This window comes from Boleophthalmus pectinirostris, unplaced genomic scaffold, assembly GCF_026225935.1.
Source record: "Boleophthalmus pectinirostris isolate CB_2022bp ecotype Guang Dong unplaced genomic scaffold, ASM2622593v1 HiC_scaffold_5, whole genome shotgun sequence".
NCBI classification, from domain to species: domain Eukaryota; kingdom Metazoa; phylum Chordata; class Actinopteri; order Gobiiformes; family Gobiidae; genus Boleophthalmus; species Boleophthalmus pectinirostris.
The window spans coordinates 2,414,221-2,436,053 of NW_026571404.1; the positions used below are offsets into that span (position 1 = coordinate 2,414,221).

General features: G+C 40.9%; 1 protein-coding gene across 1 annotated transcript in view; it reads right to left on the reverse strand.

Annotated features, from left to right (window-relative positions):
• LOC110166987 (high-affinity choline transporter 1-like) overlaps nucleotides 1-21,833 on the reverse strand; it is a 92,077-nt gene that overhangs the window by 26,101 nt on the left and 44,143 nt on the right. The window contains exon 4 of the mRNA XM_055162921.1: nucleotides 18,546-18,701. Coding sequence (XP_055018896.1) covers nucleotides 18,546-18,701 — 156 coding nt within the window. The remainder of the gene's footprint in view (nucleotides 1-18,545; nucleotides 18,702-21,833) is intronic.

The following is a 21,833-nucleotide window of genomic DNA, read 5'->3' on the forward strand; positions in this document are numbered from 1 at the left end:
TTTAAGGAGGAGATTGAGAAGGAGAAGGACCAGGTTTTTGGTCGTGGTGTTTTGTGGTGAGTGGAGATGGTGAGTGTGTGCTTCACTTCAGTGACACAGAGTTCATTAACAATTTTCTCCTACTTCAGCGCAGAATAGTGACGTTTGTGTCTTGTTGATAACGTGTAGGTGGATGAAAGTGACCTGACCGTTCAGACTGAAGTCACATGTCAAAAGATCAGATATGTATCAGTTTCAGGAGCACATGATCCAAGTGTCCTGGGTCATAGTTGAAAAAATCGGATCTGTGTGGTTCAGACGTCATTAAAAGATCAGATACAGGAACATAGAAGCCAAAAAATCAGATTTGGGTCACTTCAGGCTGCAGACTGAACGTAGTCTTATAGTCTGGTCCTGACCTGGTTTGTGTCCAGGTGTTTGTTACTGCGGCAACTCAGGTCACTTCTGGTCACTTGTTGGGACAGAACTGAGGCTTGGATTGAACCTGGATTGGCCAAATAAGACAGACGTTTGCTTTAGCTTCATGGAATCCCATGATTGAGTATGTTGAGTAAATAAATAAAATAAAAAGTCAGACTCGACTATAAACGGCGTGAGCACTAACGAGGGAACAGTGCGGACGTTCGGACACAGCCAATAATGACATTCTGCAGTGCGGTATTGTTTCCTCCTCATGTTGTTTTCCACTTGGGGATTTTACTCTGTTTCCAATAATAAGCTGCTGCTGTGGCGTTGGGTGAAGTCTGAGCCGTGAGTGACTCCATTCAGCCGCAGCCAAACGCACACGGACACAATGTGGACGCTTTGTGCTCTGACGGATGGGGCTTGACATATGGCGGCGGAATGTGGGCCGCTCTCTAAAGAATATTACATAATTCTACAACGGCAGGTCCGGTGCGCAGGAGGGGGGCGCTCGGGGCCGACGCCGCCAGACCAAACTTTAAAGCTGCATTGTGTAACTTTTCTGCTGGAGCGTCCGTCCCATGGAGGTTTTTGGTTTTGTCTGGAATGTTTCACAGTTCGGTGTTAAACTTTTCTATCTTCTCATGGAGACTGAACCAGAGCAAGTTACAGGTCAGATCTGTGGAGAGGCGACCCCGCTCACAGTCAGAATGTTGTTTTTCTAGATATTTATGAGCAATAAATACACCTGTAGTTGAATAAATATATAAATTATTATAATAATTTATCGCGCCGGTTACGTTCTAAAAATACCCCGCGATAGGTGAAATCTGTGAAGTAGTCGACTTTATTTTTTACAATTATTCTATCTGTTTTAAGTCTGTAAAACCCCTCAGCACAAACGTTCTACACTTTTCTCTCAGGACAGTTACAATCCTTTTTACATCCTTCTTAAAACTTATTGCTGCTGTCGTCCTTTTGTTATTTTCCTCCTTTTTTATGGAACGAACTGAAGATTCATTTGTTCTGTAATGAGTCCAACAGCGCAGAGTCCTGCACGGCTCCATCGTGCACGATGTCAAGTGCACCATACGTTTTGGGAACAATAACAACAAACAATAACAATTAGGCCGCTGTTGCGGCCCATGAGCAATGCCACCGTGCCATGTCAGCGGGCACCAGTCACTGACATGAGTGCCAGTCTGTGTGTTTGGAAAGGGGAGAGAGCTTCGCGCTCTGTTTGTGTGCAGGGCTTCACACTGCTGAACAGTAACAGTAGGTCCTACACCACCATGGCACTCGGGCCTAATAATAATAATAATAATAATAATAATAATTTTTTTGTTCTTATTTTCATTTCTATTATGATTTCACTTGTGTTATTTGTTCCATTGTATATGAATGTAAATCTTTACCTGCCCAAAATAAATGCATAAATGAATGAAAATGAACACAAATTTACAAAAAAATTCATCATTCGTTTGTACTTCATTTGTGCTGCTGTAGTTTTGGAGATATAAACGCTTCTTTTATAGGTCAAATTGGGGTCAGTGAGCGTCCAGGAAACTTCAAAATGCTCTGAAACGACACAAAATGTTGTCTGTCATTTGTGCCGTTTTGTGCTGCAAAAAGTTTCATTTGTGCTGCTTTAGTTTTGGAGATATTATGGTTCTTAGTCATTCGCTATTTTGGGCAGATGACGCCACCCGCCACGATTGGCACTTCCACGGCTGAAACTCTCCAAATGATTCAAGTGAAAGTGTGTGAAGTTTAAAAACATTATCCACATGGGACAGTGGCACGACGCCCGAGGGCAACAGCCATCCACAACCAGCACATGACACAAACTTTAAACATATTTTTTGCTTGAAAATGTTAAATGGCCAAACAGAACTCGTCCTGAACGTCATTTCATCATAACAACAATGATAACGATGATAATACTGAACAAATCAAGATCACATGACCATTTATTCCCCATTACAGATGAGAAATGTTCTTATTTATGTGTACTTTTTTTTTTTTTTTTTTTTTTTTACAGGAAGACAGGTGTGTGTGTGTGTGTGTGTGTGTGTGTGTGTGTGTGTGTGTCTGACTGGAGAACTTCCTGTATTACCACATGACATCATAAGGTGGAGTGGAGTGTTTTCCGTTTAAGAGAAGAGCTCAGGTTAAAAGTGCAGGTTTGTGTGTGAAACATGTATGAAAAACTGGGGGAAGGGAGCGATTCACACAGATCAACACTGGTTTAGTCTCGATTCGGTTCTATACCAGTCCTGATCCAGTCCTGATCCAGTCCTGGTCCAGTCCTGGTCCAGTCCTGGTCCAGTCCTGGTCCAGTCCTGAGTCCAGTCCTGATCCAGTCCTGGTCCAGTCCTGGTCCAGTCCTGGTCCAGTCCTGGTCCAGTCCTGGTTTCAGTGTTGGGAAGTTTACTTTTAAAATGTAATCCCCTACAGATTACAGATTACACACACCAACATGTAGTTTGTAACAGAATCCATTAAGTTAAAGTGAGTAATGTAATCTGATTACTTTGGATTACTTGATTTGTTGTAGAGAAACAAAGACGAGGAAATCTTCACATAAGAAGTTTTGTCTGATAAAAGAAAATAAAAAGTCAGAGTCTTTACTGAACCAAATTAAAAATATTATTGATAGAAGATGAAGAAACACGTCCACACAGCAGGATTTAGTCCTGTTAAATCCTGTTTGAGACATAGTTTAGACCTGGTTTAGTATTTGGTTTAAACCTGGTTTAGTCCTGGTTTAGTCCTGGTTTAGTCCTAGTTTCCTGGTTTAGTCCTGGTTTAGTCCTGGTTTAGTCCTGTTTAGTCCTGGTTTAGTCCTGGTTTAGTCCTGGTTTAGTCCTAGTTTAGTCCTGGTTTAGTCCTGGTTTAGTCCTGGTTTAGTCCTGGTTTAGTCCTGGTTTAGTCCTGGTTTAGTCCTGGTTTAGTCCTAGTTTAGTCCTGTTTAGTCCTGGTTTAGTCCTGTTTAGTCCTGTTTAGTCCTGGTTTAGTCCTGGTTTAGTCCTGGTTTAGTCCTGGTTTAGTCCTAGTTTAGTCCTGGTTTAGTCCTGGTTTAGTCCTGGTTTAGTCTAGTTTAGTCTGGTTTAGTCCTGGTTTAGTCTGGTTTAGTCCTGGTTTAGTCCTAGTTTAGTCCTGGTTTAGTCCTGGTTTAGTCCTAGTTTAGTCCTGTTTAGTCCTGGTTTAGTCCTGGTTTAGTCCTAGTTTAGTCCTGGTTTAGTCCTGGTTTAGTCCTAGTTTAGTCCTGGTTTAGTCCTGGTTTAGTCCTGGTCCAGTCGCCTTTATTCTAACTGCCCTTCCTGTTTTTATCTCTGATGTTACGTCATGTATCAGATGCTCATCATATCAGTAAAACACAGTAATTTATGGACTTTGTTTGTCCCGTGTGAATCTGCTGCGAGTAACACAAACGTGGGCCGGTAATTTACAAATTACCACACGTCTCCAGGTTGGACTTATCCTGTGCGAATAGGGTTATTTATTTATTTATTTATTTTGGTATATTTTGACATTAATTCACAGTCATTTAACACACAGAGACCGAAAAGGTGTCGGCTGAAGCTTGAGCTTATTCTGCCTTTACCCTTTATTCCATAACACTTTATAATAACTACACCTTATTTAGCCTTAATAAAGCATGAACAAAGGCTTAATTAATAATGAACAAAGATTTAATTAATAATGATTTACGCTTAGTAACTACTTAATTACTACCTTAATTAGAACTTGCACTTAATTTGCCTGTGCTGTAAATAGTTACTCATAATTATTTTATACTTAATTACTCATGAACTAACCATTTGAGCATTTATTAATCATTAATAAGCTATGAGAGAATGATTTACTAATAATACAATGCAATGATAATTCAGGCAGCTGTTATCTGTTAGTTAAATCTTTTCTAAAGTGAAGACAAATTATACTTTATTAAGCATTTACTAAGCGTGAATCATTATTAATTAAATCTTTGTTCATTAATAAGGTGTAGTTATTATAAAGTGTTACCTATTCCTTTGTCAGAGCGTCATCGTGACCCCAGTTCATCTTCATAAATACAGCGAGAGGAAACAAACAAATCAGAAACAGAACAACAAAGTTCTACAGCACAAACTAAGTCTCATATTTCATGTTTCTGTCCAGAGTTAAACATTTAAACTTCTTTGTAAAGTGAAAGAGACTCGTGCACAATTTTAGATTTTCTGTACAGCTGTTCCAGAGCTCCAGCCCTTTAACAGATTTACAAAATTTCATACTGTTTGTTCTGATTTTCTTTTGGATAAACATGGCCAGTTTATGACAGTTAAAATAGATTTAACAATCAGATGCAATTTTGATGGTGTTTTCTTGTTTAAAAAGTCAACTACTCTCATTTAATGTCATATTGAGAGAAAATCAAATTGCTCTGAGGCCTCGGTCGTTTGTGTCACTGAGGGGAATTGGTTGGGGGCCCCTCAAGATTCGGGGGCCCCAAACAGCCGCCTACTTTCGCCTAATGATAGCGCCGCCCCTGCAGATCAGCCTTTAGCCCGACGAGGTAAAAATAGGTCAAAATCGCTACAAAATCCGACCTTTTTGAAAACTGCTGGTGACCTGTCAGCTGAACACGGGAAAAATCCTTTTCTGGGCAGGAGGGATTTTCTCTCTGAAGCTCCAGCGAGTGTCCACGACGCCAACTCAGGTCAGACACAAACAGAAACACCCTGCAGTTATTTGAACAGATCCACGAATGACTCAGTGCGTCTCAAAACGAAACAGTCACTTTTATTAAAATTGTAAAACGTAAAATAAACAGCCGGTTTGAATTTCCCCGGGGATCAATAAAGAGTCCACCTATCACCCGCGGCTCCACGTTCACGGCCTTATCTTTAAATATTTATTCATATTAGCATGACTCAGCAAAAACCACGGGGAAGAAAGCGGACGGGAAGCGGTGACGCTGACGGAGAGGCTGCCGAGCGTCACTGAGCGCCGAGCCGGGTGTGATTCCATTTGTCATTTATTTGTAAACCATAAATCGTCTCAACAAATCCAACCTGCAGACGCCAAACGACTTCAGCGGTGACAAAATTTTGACGCACCATCGTTTTTTTCTCTTTCCTGAAATGTCCTGTCAGTCTTCAGTTCGATCGCCGTTGATCTTAAAGGTCCAATATTACATAAAACTGACTCTTGTGAGCTTTAAGTCGTGTTCTAATGTTGTTACCTTCTCAAAAACAGAGCTGGAGTTGTGTTTTGTTTACTCTGTCTGCATCTCCAAACCTCAAAATGCTCTGTCCCACCTCGTGATGTCATGAAGCGTTGAAGTGTTTTCAGGTTTACAGCTCAGTAGAGTTTGGCAATTTCAGAACTGAAACGATCCAAATGATTCTAGTGAAGGTGTGTGGAGTTTAAAATCACACTTGAAGAACTTCTTGTCATGACAAGGACCTTCTTGACACAAGGTGGGACAGAGTTTTTGAGAGAAGAACTCAGCCTAAATGTGCAGAGTTTGAGTGTTAAACAGGTTTGAGTGAAACAAAACACAACTCCAGGTCTGTTTGTGAAGAGGAAACGACATTAGAACAGATCAGAACAGTGGAGTGTAAAATGATCTTGGGTCAAGCAGAAGTAAACAACAAGGCCAAAAATTCAAGTTAATTCATCTGATATAAAAATGTATTGAACAGATACATATGTACTCTAGTTTATCAAACTGTTGACCTTTTTTCTGTACCATTTTTGGTTCTAAAGTTCCATCCGTTTTAAACAGACCATGTATGAAACATGGAACAAAAATTATTTCCCAAATTTCAAAGACCTGAAAATCATGTAAATAAATGTTTGTATTTCATCATATCTTGTGTTATTCCATCTTTGAACTGTTGATGAAGGGACAGGATTTTTCAAAAAAAAAAAAAGTATTTAAAATGATAAAAATTTGCTTTGACTGACATATTTTATAGAAATAGTTTCCTTTAATTTTGAAGTAATATTAAAGTATTCAGAAGAAAAAAAAAATGGTAAACAGTCACATTTTTCTATAGCACTTTTCCACCTTCAAGGCTCAAAGCTCTTTACAACAAGGAACCACTCACACATTCACACACCAGTGTACACAGACACTGTGGGCAAGGTGGGTTAAGTGTCTTGCCCAAGGACACAACGACAGCATTCATCTGTGGGAGCTGGAATCACATCAGGTCAACCTGTGGGTCAGTGGATCTGACCACTCAACCTGTGATGTTTTATGTCGAGAACTGGATTTGAACCACCAACCTTCAGATCAGTGGGCGAATGCTTCTACCAACTGAACTACTGCCGCTGACAAATGATGTAAAATCCTGCACCTTCTACTTGTTTGCACAATTTTCCCTCCGTTACTTTTCCCTCCGTTACCATGACCTTTCTTAATAAAAAATCTCATGACTCAAAAAGTCAGAGGTTTTTCGACCTAATCTTGTACCATATGGTAGAAAACTATATGAAGCAAATATTCAAACCAGTTTGTTAAGGATATGTAAGTGAGAACCAAGAGTTATCACTGTTTGGATTTATTCACTTCTTGGGTTCTTTATCTTTATTTTTTGTTCGTGAGGTTTCGATTTTACGGTGTTTTGTCTCTATTGGTAATTTCAACTTCCTGATGTGTCGGTCCTTAGTTGTTTTAAATTCTAATTTGTATGTTTTTTCTAAAAGTTTGCTGACCTGTCGTTGTGCCTCCGTATTTCTTGCTTTCGTCCATTAGTTCTCGTTCAATGTTTTTCTGTTTATTGATAGTGATGCGAATCCTTTCATTTAATTGTGCTTTTTTGGCCTTATTAACGATTTGTTTTGCATTGTGGGTTGGGATCAGGGTCTTGATGTTAATACTAGCCGGCGTGATGTTCTCGTCTCTGCATCGGAGGTTGCGAAGTGCTTTGACACCTTATTGCCCAAAAAGTGCTGCATATTTCATTCCCTCCGTTACCGACATGAGTTTTTAAATTTTTTGTCTTGAACTTGAAAGAATATCACAGGTTTAACTTGACCCTGTTGGAGTGTAACTCTTTCCTACATTCTGATACTTTACTTATTTCAATAGTTCCTCTAGTTTCTGAATAAGAGACATTTAAATGTCAAAAATCTGCCCGTTTCCCTCCGTTATCACTTGACCGAACCCTCTTGTTTTGTCCATTTTTCAGGTGTCACGTCGGTAAAACCTATTTATAAATCTGATCTGATCTGGGGCTTCGTTTATAAATCTCGCTCACTCATAAATCGTTGTGTAGTCGCTCTTCACGCCAACCGCGAGATTTATGAAACCCGTCCTAGTCGCCGCACTTTGCTTCTCTCTACTTCAGCTCGGAGACTGTCTGGAGACACAGGGGAAAAGCGAGGAGCGGGAGTGAAGTTTGAGGTTTGAGTCTGAGGAAGAGTTTACTCAAGAAACCGTCAGAAAATCCACGGTGCGTTTAAGCAGAGGTCACCAAAACACGGAGAAGGGCTGTTTCTGTTTATTCCACTTGTTATTCTCCACAGTGTTACACATTTGAAACTCGTCCATGAGTTCCGCTCCAAAGACTTTTATAGAACACAGTCTGTGACCCAACACAGAGGACGAAATAATGACTGGACCTGAGACAAAAACTCTTCCTCTGGACACAGCAGGAGTCAGGCTTTGATTTAATGAACACAACTTTAACACTTTTACTTTAGTCTTTACGCACCGAGCACCAGAGTGACCTGAGTGACCCGAGTCTGAGCACGACTGTCCAAACCTGACTCCAACTCCAAATATTACCTACATTTTTGTGTAATGTGGAGCTCTGGCAAATGAGAGCTGCTCTCTGACAGTATGAAGAACAGAATAATGTCCGTGCTGACCCAGACCCAAGACCCAGACCCAGACCCAAGACCCAGACCCAAGACCCAGACCCAAGACCCAGACCCAGACCCAGACCCAAGACCCAGACCCAAGACCCAGACCCAGACCCAGACCCAGACCCAAGACCCAGACCCAGACCCAGACCCAAGACCCAGACCCAACCCAGACCCAAGACCAGACAGACCCAAGACCCAGACCCAAGACCCAAGACCCAGACCCAAGACCCAGACCCAAGACCCAAGACCCAAGACCCAGACCCAAGACCCAGACCCAGACCCAGACCCAGACCCAGACCCAAGACCCAAGACCCAGACCCAGACCAGACCCAAGACCCAAGACCCAGACCCAAGACCCAGACCCAAGACCAGACCCAAGACCCAGACCCAAGACCCAGACCCAGACCCAAGACCCAGACCCAAGACCCAGACCCAGACCCACACTCACAGAGCTGAGCAGAGTTTGGATGTTTGGTGTGGACTTTTATTGGCAGAATAACAGCGCCTGATCTGTATCTGATGTGTTTTGTGCTAAATCTGTGTCCACGTTTCCTCGTATCCCTCACTCCTTTCCCTCTCCAGGGACGGGCATCTGAATCTCTCGCACATGCTCATAATTTGACCATTCAGTGCACGTATCTACATGTATATATATATATATATATATATATATATATATATATATATATATATATATATATATATATATATATATATATATATATATATATACAGGGCCAGTCCACACACACATCACAGGCAGCCTTAAAAATATAGCGATAAAACTCTTGAAACAGCAAGGACAGCGTCCCCCTCCCTCTGTTCCGCGTGTCTCGCTCAAACCCGCTGATTATTGCCTCATGTTTAGGAAAATCTCATTCACCAGTCACTTTACCTGCTCCTATGATGAAGTGGAGGTGTGGAGGGGGCGTGGTCTGTCCTTTTATGGTGAGGTGGAGGTGTGGAGGGGGCGTGGTCTGACCTTTTATGGTGAGGTGGAGCTGTAGAGATCTATAAATGTGGATCTATAAAGCACAGATTGCAGGTTCAGTTGGTGCTGTGTTTTTTCTAAATTTGAAGTTTGCGCGGTGCACGTCTCTCGTGGCCATTGGACGTACGCACTAACTTACGACAACAGCTACGCAGTTTTTTTTTTAAATAAATGAGGCCCCAGATCTGAGGAGGAGGTGTGGTTGATGAAGAGGAGATGTGTTGGAGGGCTGCAGCTGTTTGCCGTGTTGTGACTCGTGTTGTGACTCGTGTTATCTGACGGTGACGCCCTGAGCAGCTGAAAAAGCCACAGAGGAATGAGTGGGGTCAGTGGGACTGATGGTCGGTGCCCTCGTCCTCCAGCACAGATCAGACTGACCGGACCGTCGGCTAAACTGCCCGACAACACAACTAATCATAGACAAACTCTTATATTATGTGTTTGTGCAGAAAGTTCTCCAGGGACTTTGTGAGACGCTTCCCCCAGACGACACTTTAAAAATGATCTGACAGTGGAAATTTAACACCGTTATTACACCTGTCAACTTTATTTAACTCTTCAACTGTTAAACCAGGACTAAACCAGGACTAAACCAGAATTAAACCAGGACTAAACAGGACTAAAACAGGAAAAACCAGGACTAAAAGGACAGGACTAAACAGAATTAAACCAGGACTAAACAGGACAAAACCAGGACTAAACCAGGACTAAACCAGGATAAAGGAAAAAGACTAAACAGAAACTTAAACCAGGACTAAAACAGGATGAAAAACAAGACTAAACCAGGACTAAACCAGGACTTAAACCAGGACTAAACTAGGACTAAAACCAGGTCTAAATCAGTCCAGGACTAAACCTTTGCTTCTCTACAGAAAACAAAAGTCTGTTCATGAGACTTTTGAAGAAAACAAACATGAATTTTCAGGATGTGGTCACTTCATTCATGTCGTTTTAAAAAAACACGACAATATCAAGTAATCCAAAGTATTCAGATTACATTACTCACCTAAAGTAATTTAATGGATTCTGTTACAAACTACATGTTGGTGTGTGTAATCTGTAATCTGTCAGGGAATATATTTAACAGTAACACACAGACAAGGTGAGTCAGTTTGAGTTTGTGTCAAACGTTGCCTGTTGTGTGACAGAGATAAGTGGAGCTCAGGTCTCGTGTGAACCAAGGTCACACAGGATCTGCTCAAACCAACCAGCTCCCGTCTCTGCACAGAACAGGCTCCGTTCACGCTCAGCCGAAGTCGTTTGGAAACACGCGCACGACGACTTCCGGTGCAGTTCCCGACACTGAGCACGAGATAAAACCATAGATTCAGCCGCAGCGTTTTTACAATCTGCAAATGTCTCTGATCTGACCAAGATTTTAAAACTTACATCAGGTTCTTCATCTTGGTTTCAGATTTATGATCCACTCACTCGTTCTGAATTGGTCGTATCATCTTAAAAACGGTCACATTTATTTCTCCCATGACTCAACTAGTCAGAAAATCTTAAATTTAGAAAATAAATGTTTAAAAGAAGCGACAGAGTTTCTCCTGCGACACTTCACTTGTTTTTAGATTCAGTGAAACAGATTTGCTCGATATTTAACTATATTTTTCTAAAACTTGGCATCCATAAACTTTTTTAAAATAATTTGTCAAGTAAAATGATCTTGCTGCATGGACAGATCGTTTCTCTTCTTTTAAGTCATTTTCTGATAGATTTAAGTGCTTCTATCTTAAATTTTGGGCCAAGCTTTTTTGCAGAGCACAACCTGCCAAAGTTTTCCCTGAGGGACTGAACAGCTGTTTGGAACTGTTGAGCTGAAGAACATCACGGAACACTACAGTGACTTCTTTTTTTTTGTTTTATTTTAGTTAAATTAGACAAATTATAATACACAAATTAAAATTGTGAAACGAACGTGTGATTAAGGAAAACTGTTCAGCATTCGCCCCATTCATGATGAACATGAGTCAGTATAGTTACATTTGGTCAAGTGTTAACGGAGGGAAACAGGGTCAGATTTTTGACATTCAAATGTCTCTTATTCAGAAACTAGAGGAACTATTGAAATAAGTAAAGTATCAGAATGTAGGAAAGAGTTACACTCCAACAGGGTCAAGTTAAACCTGTGAGATTCTTTCAAGTTCAAGACAAAAAATTTAAAAAACTCATGTCGGTAACGGAGGGAATGAAATATGCAGCACTTTTTGGGCAATAAATCCAAACAGTGATAACTCTTGGTTCTCACTTCCATATCCTTAACAAACTGGTTTGAATATTTGCTTCATATAGTTTTCTACCATATGGTACAAGATTAGGTTGAAAAACCTCTGACTTTTTGACTCATGAGATTTTTTATTAAGAAAGTTCATGGTAACGGAGGGAAAAGTAACGGAGGGAAAATTGTACAAACAAGTAGAAGGTGCAGGATTTTACATCATTTGTCACTTTTTTCTTCTGAAAACTTTAATATTACTTCAAAATGAAAGGAAACTATTTCTATAAAATATGTCAGTCCTTCCAAGAACATTTTTTTCATTTCAAATACATTTAAAAAAAAAAAAATCATGTCCCTTCATCAACAGTTCAAAGATGGAATAACACAAGATATGATGAAATACAAACCATTTATTTACATGATTTTTGGGTCTTTGAAATTTGGGAAATAATTTTTGTTCCATGTTTCATACATGGTCTGTTTAAAACATATGGAACTTTAGAACCAAAAATGGTCCAGAAAAAAGGTCAACAGTTTGATAAACTAGAGTACATATGTATCTGTTCAATACATTTTTATATCAGATGAATTAACTTGAATTTTTGGCCTTGTTGTTTACTTCTGCTTGACTGGGCCCATTTTCTTCGTGTTTTGATCGTTTTTTAAGCAGCTTTTCTGTTCTTTTGTAAACAAATGCCAGTTTATGCCTCTTTTTACTGTTGTCAGGGATCAAATTGGTCAAAAATATGGACATTTTTAATATAAAACTGGAACAAATCAGTGGATATTTTGGATAAATCTGCAGGGACACGGGGCTCAAAACTCACCTACACAAGCACGAAATGTCTTCTTTAAACGTTTAAATTCTCTTAACTGCAGCACTGACAGATTAGAAAGCTCACAGTTCAGAGGTGCAGGGGTCGGTGTGGTGCTTTGTGGTGCTTTGTGGTGCTTTTGTGGTGTTTTGTGGTGCTTTGTGGTGTTTTGTGGTGCGTTGTGGTGCTTTGTGGTGCGTTGTGGTGTTTTGTGGTGCTTTGTGGTGTTTTGTGGTGCGTTGTGGGTGAGTTACGGGGACATCTGCGTGTAGATCAGAGCCTGAACGTGAGGCGTGTTCTGTAGCGTGACTCGGCGCATACATTACACATAATCTCTGTGATTATGAAGCGCGGGATTAAGACATAACATGCACTCTTTGTTTGGGAAATGTCCCCGCTCGGCCCGGGATCAGCTCACAGACGAGCCTGTACAGAGAATTTATTTTCTGTTTATACCGACGAGAAGCATTTGTTTTACGGTTGAGAATAAATGCAGATTATGTAACAGTGTGTTCCATCAAAGCCCGGTAAAGATAAAGTCTCAGATAACCTCGATTAAAAGCCTGCATTAGGTTTTAGCTTCTAGAAAATGATTTAGAAAGAAATTTGAAAGAGAAAGATGTTTTAGAAGTTGCTCAAGCTGCATGAAGTTTCCTGGAAAGTGACGCCTTTTACGTTTTCAAGTCACTTTCGATGGACTTTCTAAGATACTTTTACGCAAGTTTCAGTTTGTGTTTGCAGAATAAAATGACAAATGATCTAAATACGCCTTATTTATTTGGTTCGATGTTGTAGTATAGGGCGATTTTCTTGAGCATTTGCGTAAAATTAATATTATTTTAACCAGAGATGGAACCAAATGCAGAGTTCTAAATCTAGATTATCTAAAAAAAGTAATTTTTTTGGACCATGTATTATGCAAATGTGCACGAATCTCTCCAAATACAACGTCCAAAGGGTAAATGAGAAGGAAACTATGACAAAGTTAAAAGGATTGCCAACAAATTCACGATTTCACTACTAGAAATGTGTGATAAATCAAAAGCACATGTGTAAAAAAGTCCACATTTGCCAAATTTTAACCCTTGAAAATTTGAAGAAGCGACCTTAAATAGTTTTGTAGTTTTACTCTCAAAAAATAAATAAATAAAATAACTGTCACTAATCATCAAAGAACAAACAGCGAACAAAGAGGCCGAACTTCTGCACCGTATCTGTCGGCACCGGCTGTACAGGGTTGGTCCGGTGCTGTGTCATTTTGTTCTGTTTGGCGCTCACCAGGTCCACCTTTCAGTTGTTACTTTGTTTTTGGGCACGGGAGGGATTTTAACGTTTTAAAGTAAATTAAAATTAACTTAAAAATAAAAACAACTTTTACTTTTGTAACCTTTTCGGCTCCTGTGTCCTCGTTAATATGTTTGATCCACTCGGGTCGTAACAGTGACGTTAACAGTCTGTTGTTCTCTCTTCTATTGTTAGTACAACTTGATTTTCAATATTAAATGTCGGTTCCTGGTCTGATTTTATAAAACGCAACTAAGGCTATGTTCAGTCTGCACCTGAAGTGACCCAAATCCGATTTTTTTGGCCTCTCTGTTCCTGTATCTGATCTTTTAATGAAAGTCTGAACCACACAGATCAGATTTTTTTCAAATGCGACCCAGGACACTTGGATATTGGATATTAGAGCCCGACCGATATGGATTTTGTTGTTGCCGATATGATACCGATATAATGGGAGTTGAAGCTGCCGATATAATCGCCGATATATTTAGTGATGTAAAAATTCACTGTAAATCTTGAATTATTAAAAAAAAACTTAGGTTTGGCTCTGGTGGATTTTAAACTGGGTTTATTTAGGCAACATTTATTGTTATTCTGACTCTTTACATGATATGTCATAGGACTAAAGCAGGACTAAACCAGAACTGAACCAGGACTGAAAAAGGACTAAACCAGGACTAAAACAGATCTAAACTATGTGTAAAACAGGACTAAACCAGAACTTAACCAGGACTGAGTGTCAGGACTCGGTCTCTGTCTCTCTCCCTCTCTTGACCCCAAGATTAGTCCTGGTTTATTTATTTTATCCTGAATATATTTATGCACGTTTTTTTTTTTATCCTATGCACACGCAGATTTCTGAAAGTTTCGTTTTTAGCCGCTGCCGCTGTCAAACTACCACGAGTCTGCACGCGGCGTGAAGAGAAAAAAAGTGAGAGAAAGAGAAAACACGGCTCCAATCCCAATAAGGATCAGGCTCCCGTCGTTCGCTTCAAAGAGCCGGATCTAAGAGCCGCTTCGTTCGCGACCGACTCATAACTCCTAGCTAGTAAATAAACAATCGCTATTAGCCTTTAGCCGTAAATACTGCGCGCCGCGGTAATTAATTATATGCGCAAATTTCATCATTCACACGTCTATTCATAGCAGAGACGCTCGCTGCGGTTGACGTCGTCGTGTCTCCAGTGTCACATGTGGGACACTTTTGGGCCGTTTAATGTTCACACTGGAGACACATACAAGTCACATTTAACTGGAAATGTGAACGACCTCGAAAAAACATCGGATTTCACACAAAAAAATCCAAATTGAGCGTTAAGGCCTGCAGTCTGAACGGAGCCTTATAGTCTGGTGCAATTTATAATCTGGAAAATACGGTAATATTTTACTTTTATAACGCGTTACTCTCAACACCGGTCGAGGGGGAGTTGACAAAATATGTTTGAATGACAAAACTATGAAGCCTTGGGTGGAGGAAGTGTGTGTGGAAAGGGAGGTCTGGGAGTCCCTGCTTAGACTGCTGCCTCCGCGACCCGGCTCCGGATAAGCGGAAGAAAATGGAATGGAATGGAATGGACAAAACTATGAAGAGTTGGGAGCTGACATTCCCTCCTTGAATTGTTTCAGTCAAACCTGAGATGTTCGAGTGGCGGCTTTCAGAGATTTGACGTGGAATGACTCCGTATAATCCAGTGTTATGTTATGAAAAGAATCACGAGCCCCCCCCCTCCTCCTCACACACACACACACACACACACACACACACACACACACGTACTCAGTGTTTTGCGCCGTTGTGTCGCTCTCTGTGTTGTTGACATTCTCAGGTTGTGTGTCGTGAGCGTACAGACAGTATCACGTCTCGCCGCTCCGTCCCTCTCTCATTATTCACAAAGCGGCGCACGTCTGCAGGAGATGGAGGATAAGAGCGGCCTCCAGACGCCTGGAAACTGATAGGACCCGGTGTTTGTACTGTACACACACACGCACACACACACACACACACACACACACACACACACACACACACACACACACACACACACACGCCGTCACGAGGTGCTGCGACAACTACTGCAAAGATGAAGATTCGTGCTTTGGACTGGGCCACATTTCAAACGCTGCTGGACCTGATTTTTACCATCTTAAAAATGAGAAAAACTAATCAGAGTAGAGATTATCACTGACATTTTTAACTGTAATGATTCGTTTTTTCAGTTTTATTTTGTGTTTAAATGAAAAATGGAAAATACGGATTCCCGTTTACGTGACTTCAGTGACTGCGATGCCGGACTTTTGCACCGCATACAGACTGAACCAGGAACAATCCAGGTTTAGGACCAGAGTGGGACCAGAGTGGACTCTGAGCTTTGACTCCGAGTCTCCGCAGGGTCCGAGCCTCAGCTTTGAGCTCCGGCCCTGTCGTGGGCTCTAAACCTCCGGTCTGGTCCCGCTCTGGTCCTGTTCTGATCTCTGTTTGGTCTCGGTCTCAGTCCTGCTCTGGTCCTGCTCTGGTCCCGGTCTGTTCCTGGTCTGGTCTCGGTCTCAGTCCTGCTCTGGTCCCGGTCTGTTCCTGGTCTGTTACCGGTCTGGTCTTGGTCTGATCTCGGTCTCAGTCCCGCTCTGGTCCCGCTCTGGTCTCAGTCTTGGTCTGGTCCCGGTCTGGTCTCAGTCTGGTCTCGCTCTCAGTCCCACTCTGGTCCCAGTTTGGTCCTGGTCTGGTCTCGGTCTGGTCTCGGTCTCAGTCCTGCTCTGGTCCCGGTCTGTTCCTGGTCTGTTACCGGTCTGGTCTTGGTCTGATCTCGGTCTCAGTCCCGCTCTGGTCCCGCTCTGGTCCAGTCTTGCTTCTGGTCTCTCGGTCTCAGTCTGCTCTGGTCTCTGTTCCTGTCTGTTACCGGTCTGGTCTGATCTTGGTCTCAGTCCCGCTCTGGTCCCGCTCTGGTCTCAGTCTTGGTCTGGTCCCGGTCTGGTCTCAGTCTGGTCTCGCTCTCAGTCCCACTCTGGTCCCAGTCTGGTCTCAGTCTCCGTCTGGTCCCGGTCTGGTCCCAGACCTGGATCAGTCCTGGTTCAATCTGTATGGGGTGGGAAAGTTACTAATTATCTTCCATGTAACAGCAACTAGCATGCTAACGTGTCCTTCCTGATTCTCTGACAGCAGACACGTGCAGACCTCCAGAGCTGCTTATACAAGTCAAAATTTACTCAAATATTCTGTGGAAAAAATCGTGTTCAGGGTCTTTAAGCGGGTCACGAGTTACTTTGAGTTATTTATATAAAACGTACAGAATATTATGTCTTTGTGTGAAATGTTCCATAATACTGATAAAGCTTTAAACTTTAGATCTCGGCCTTCGTCACACGCTGGGAAACGGGCACATTTTTTATTTAAGTGCTTTTTCACCTTCGAGGCTCAAAGTGCTTTTATATCCGTTCACTCACACGTTCTGCTGGGGCGAGGGGGGTTAAGTGTCTTGCCCGAGGACACGACGACAGCAGCAGCGTTCATCACAGACCGGACGACACCAGAACACGCGGCGAGAGTCTTGGTGCTGCTGAGGGCGAAAAGGGCCTCAACGAGTCGACTTTTGTTTTAATCGTCATCGTGTTTTCATCATCAGAATTAACGACATTTTTATTTATTTATTTATTTATTTATATGGTTTTATTTATTCATTATTTAACATTGTGCAGAAATTTGGGGCAGTAATAAAAAAAAAAACGCAAAAAACCCCCCCCAAAAAAACACACTGATGAAACTTCAAAGAAAAAAAAAAAAAAGACGAAATCCACAAAACGATATTTTCATGATTTGTTGTGGACACTGTTGGGCGAGTGACTTCAAAACTGTAATGAGTTTTTTATTTATGATTTATTACTTCAGAAGTAAATAATAATTCATAAAGGACTAAACCAGAACTGAACCAGAACTGAACCAAGACTAAACCAGGTCTAAACCAGACTAAACCAGGACTGAACCAGGTCTAAACCAGGTCTAAACCAGGACTAATCCAGGACTAAACCAGGTCTAAACTCATTTTAATTTGACTAGATATTTTTCCAGTGTTGCACCAGAAAAGCTCCACAGTGCAGCTTTAAGCCCAGACAAATCCTTCTGCCCTGCATCTGTGTGTGTGTGTGTGTGTATGTGTGTATGTGTGTGTGTGTGTAGATGTGTGTATGTGTGTGTGTGTGTATGTGTGTGTATGTGTGTGTGTGTATGTGTGTGTGTATGTGTGTGTGTGTGTGTGTGTGTATGTGTGTGTGTGTGTGTGTGTGTGTGTGTATGTGTATGCGTCTCTGTGTGTGTGTGTGTGTGTGTGTATGTGTGTGTATGTGTGTGTGTGTATGTGTATGTGTGTGTGTATGTGTGTGTGTATGTGTGTGTGTGTGTGTGTGTGTGTGTGTGTGTGTGTGTGTGTGTATGTGTGTGTGTGTGTGTGTGTGTGTATGTGTGTGTGTGCGTCTCTCTCTGTGTGTGTGTGTGTGTGTGTATGTGTGTGTGTGTGTGTGTGTGTGTGTGTGTGTGTGTGTGTATGTGTGTGTGTGTGTGTGTATGTGTGTGTGTGTGTGTGTGTGTATGTGTGTGTGTGTGTGTGTGTGTGTATGTGTGTGTGTGTGTGTGTGTGTATGTGTGTGTGTGTGTGTATGTGTGTGTGTGTATGTGTGTGTGTGTATGTGTGTGTGTATGTGTGTGTGTGTGTGTATGTGTGTGTGTGTGTGTATGTGTGTGTGTGTGTGTGTGTGTGTATGTGTGTGTGTGTGTGTGTGTGTACATGTGTGTAATCCGCAGCAGTTATTTCCATCAGACTGTTCATTAGTCGGGGGTTTATGTTTCAGCGTTCACCTGGCATCGCCTGGACAGCTGCGTCTGTGCCAGGGTCGCCACAGGATACGACGGCGAGGGCGAGGGGGGGGCGGCGGGGGTCAGCGGGGTCAACACGTGGGGGGAGGGGGGTCAGATTCTTCTTACCTAGTCCGATGAGGGTCCCGGTCACCCACATGATCTCGGAGATGAGCGAGGCGAGGGAGAGCGCCGCCGTGGGCACCTTCCCGTACTTGATCTGGAACGGGTCCATCATGGTCACGTACTTGTTGTTCCTCATGGGTTCGGCGAAGAACAAACCTCCTGAGGGAGACAAGAGCAGAAGAAGAAGAATCAGAAGAAGAAGTCACGACCTCGACCTCGAACGGGCGCCCGGCCGTGGCACGCGCGCCCTCGTCCCGCCGGGACGGAGCTGGAAGGAATTTGATTGGATAATAAGTGTGTCATGGAAAGACAAAAGAACAACGACGAACGCGAAAGACGAGGAAGAATTCAAAACAAAGGATCAGCCAAAAATGTACTCAAGTAACTGTTAAAGTAAACATCTAAAAATGTACTTGAGTAAAAGTAAAAATCTAAAAATCTACTCAAGTAAAAGTAAAAATCTACAAATCTACTCAAGTAAAAGTAAAAATCTTAAAATCTACTTGAGTAAAAGTAAAAGTAACCATCTTAAAATCTACAAGTAAAAATCTAAAAATCTACTCGAGTAAAAGTAAAAGTAACCATTTAAAAATCTACTCGAGTAAAAGTAACCATATACAAATCTACTCAAATAAAAGTAACCATTTAAAAATCTACTCGAGTAAAAGTAACCATATACAAATCTACTCAAGTAAAAGTAACCATCTCAAAATCTACTCGAGTAAAAGTAACCTTCTACAAATCTACTCAAGTAAAAGTAACCATCTAAAAATCTACTCAAGTAAAAGTAACGATATCAAAAAAATATACTCGAGTAAAAGTAAAAGTACCCATCTAAAAATCTACTCGAGTAAAAGTAACCACCTAAAAATCTACTCGAGTAAAAGTAACCTTCTACAAATCTACTCAAGTAAAAGTAACATCTAAAAATCTACTCGAGTAAAAGTAACCTTCTACAAATCTACTCAAGTAAAAGTAACTATATCTAAAAATCTACTCGAGTAAAAATAACTATATCAAAAAATCTACTCGAGTAAAAGTAAAAGTACCCATCTAAAAATCTACTCGAGTAAAAGTAAAGTTTGGAAAATCTGGAAAGTTCTCAGGACGGCGCTGGAAGGAATTTGATTGGATAATAAGTGTGTCATGGAAAGTCGTTTTGGAAAATAAAAAAACAAAGACGAACACGAAAAACGAAGAAGAATTCAAAACAAAGGATCAGTTTACAAGATTTTCTCTCGTTCTGACGTCGTTTCCTCGTCACAAACTGGAGTCGTGTTTTGTTTTTGTTTTTGTTTCGTTCACACGTTTAACTCACAAAACCTGCACATTTAGACTTTAGAGTTTTTCTCTCAGACTGAAAACACTCTGTTCCACCTCGTGATGTCACAAGGAGAGGAGGAAAAAGGACTGAAAAACTGTAATGAAGTAAAAGTATCTTCATTTTGCGTAATTCCTATTTGAGTAAAAACAAACATTTAAAAATAGATCAGAGTATAAGTAAAAGTAACCATCTAAAAATCTACTTGAGTATAAGTAAAAGTAACCATCTAAAAATCTACTTGAGTATAAGTAAAAATAACCATCTAAAAATCTACTCAAGTAAAAGTAACCATCTAAAAATCTACTTGAGTAAAAGTAACCATCTAAAAATGTACTTGAGTAAAAGTAAAAATCTAAAAATCTACTCGAGTAAAAGTAAAAATCAACTTGAGTACAAGTAACCGTCTAAAAATCTACTCAAGTTAAAGTAAAAATCTAAAAATCTATTCGAGTAAAAGTAAAAGTAAACATCAAAAAATCTACTTGAGTAAAAGTAAAAAAGTACTTCATTTAACGTGTAATTTGAGTAAAAGTTACTTAGTTACTTTCAGTTGTTTGAAGTAAAAAAGGATGAGTCTTAAATCTAATCCAGCACAAGTCGTTTTAATCGACTTTTAGGTCACAGACAAACTTTGAGAGTAAAGAGAGTAAACAGAGTAAAGAGAGTACACAGAGTAAAGAGAGTACACAGAGTAAAGAGAGTACACAGAGTAAAGAGAGTAACAGAGTACACAGAGTAAAGAGAGTACACAGAGTAAAGAGAGTACAAGTAGAGTACAGAGTACAGAGTAAAGAGAGTAAACAGAGTAACAGAGTACACAGAGTAAAGAGAGTACACAGAGTAAAGAGAGTACACAGAGTAAAGAGAGTACAGAGTACAGAGTAAAGAGAGTAAACAGAGTAGTAAAGAGAGTAAAGAGAGTAAAGAGAGTACACAGAGTAAAGTACACAGAGTAGAGTACACAGAGTACACAGAGTAAAGAGAGTAAAGAGAGTACACAGAGTACACAGAGTAAAGAGAGTACACAGAGTAAAGAGAGTACACAGAGTAAAGAGAGTACACAGAGTAAAGAGAGTACACAGAGTAAAGAGAGCAGAGTAAAGAGAGTACACAGAGTACACAGAGTAAAGAGAGTACACAGAGTAAAGAGAGTAAACAGAGTAAAGAGAACAGAGTAAAGAGAGTACACAGAGTAAAGAGAGTAAAGAGTAACACAGAGTAACAAGAGTAAACAGAGAGTACACAGAGTAAAGAAGAGTACACAGAGTAAAGAGAGTACACAGAGTAAAGAGAGTAACACAGAGTAAAGAGAGTAAAGAGTAACAGAGTAAAGAGAGTACACAGAGTAAAGAGAGTACACAGAGTACACAGAGTACACAGAGTAAAGAGAGTAAACAGAGTAAAGAGAGTACACAGAGTAAAGAGAGTACACAGAGTACACAGAGTAAAGAGAGTAAACAGAGTAAAGAGAGTACACAGAGTAAAGAGAGTACACAGAGTAAAGAGAGTACACAGAGTAAAGAGAGTACACAGAGTAAAGAGAGTACACAGAGTACTCTGAGTGAGGCTGGAGAATGTGACAGCTTTACATTGTGGTTTATGGGAAACATTAACAGCAGATTTGAGTCTCGGGGGCCAAGGTCGTACGGAGTTTTTTTTGGGGCCCGTAAAAGTGTCGTCAGGAGCCGAGCTGTTTACCGACGGAAATGTGGTTTTAAATCTATTTTCTAATGTCGTTACCTCCACAAAAACAAACCTGGAGTTGTGTTTTGTTTTATATTTAGGCCTCGTGTGCAAATACACAAAGAGCTCCACTGTGTTTTTAAACTCCATCCACCTTCACAATTAATAATCTGGACGTGTAAAAGAAACAAAACACAACTCCAGGTCTGTTTCTGAGGCGGTAACAACTAGAGCCCGACCGATATATCGGTTGGCCAATATTATCGGCCGATAGAGGCACCTGG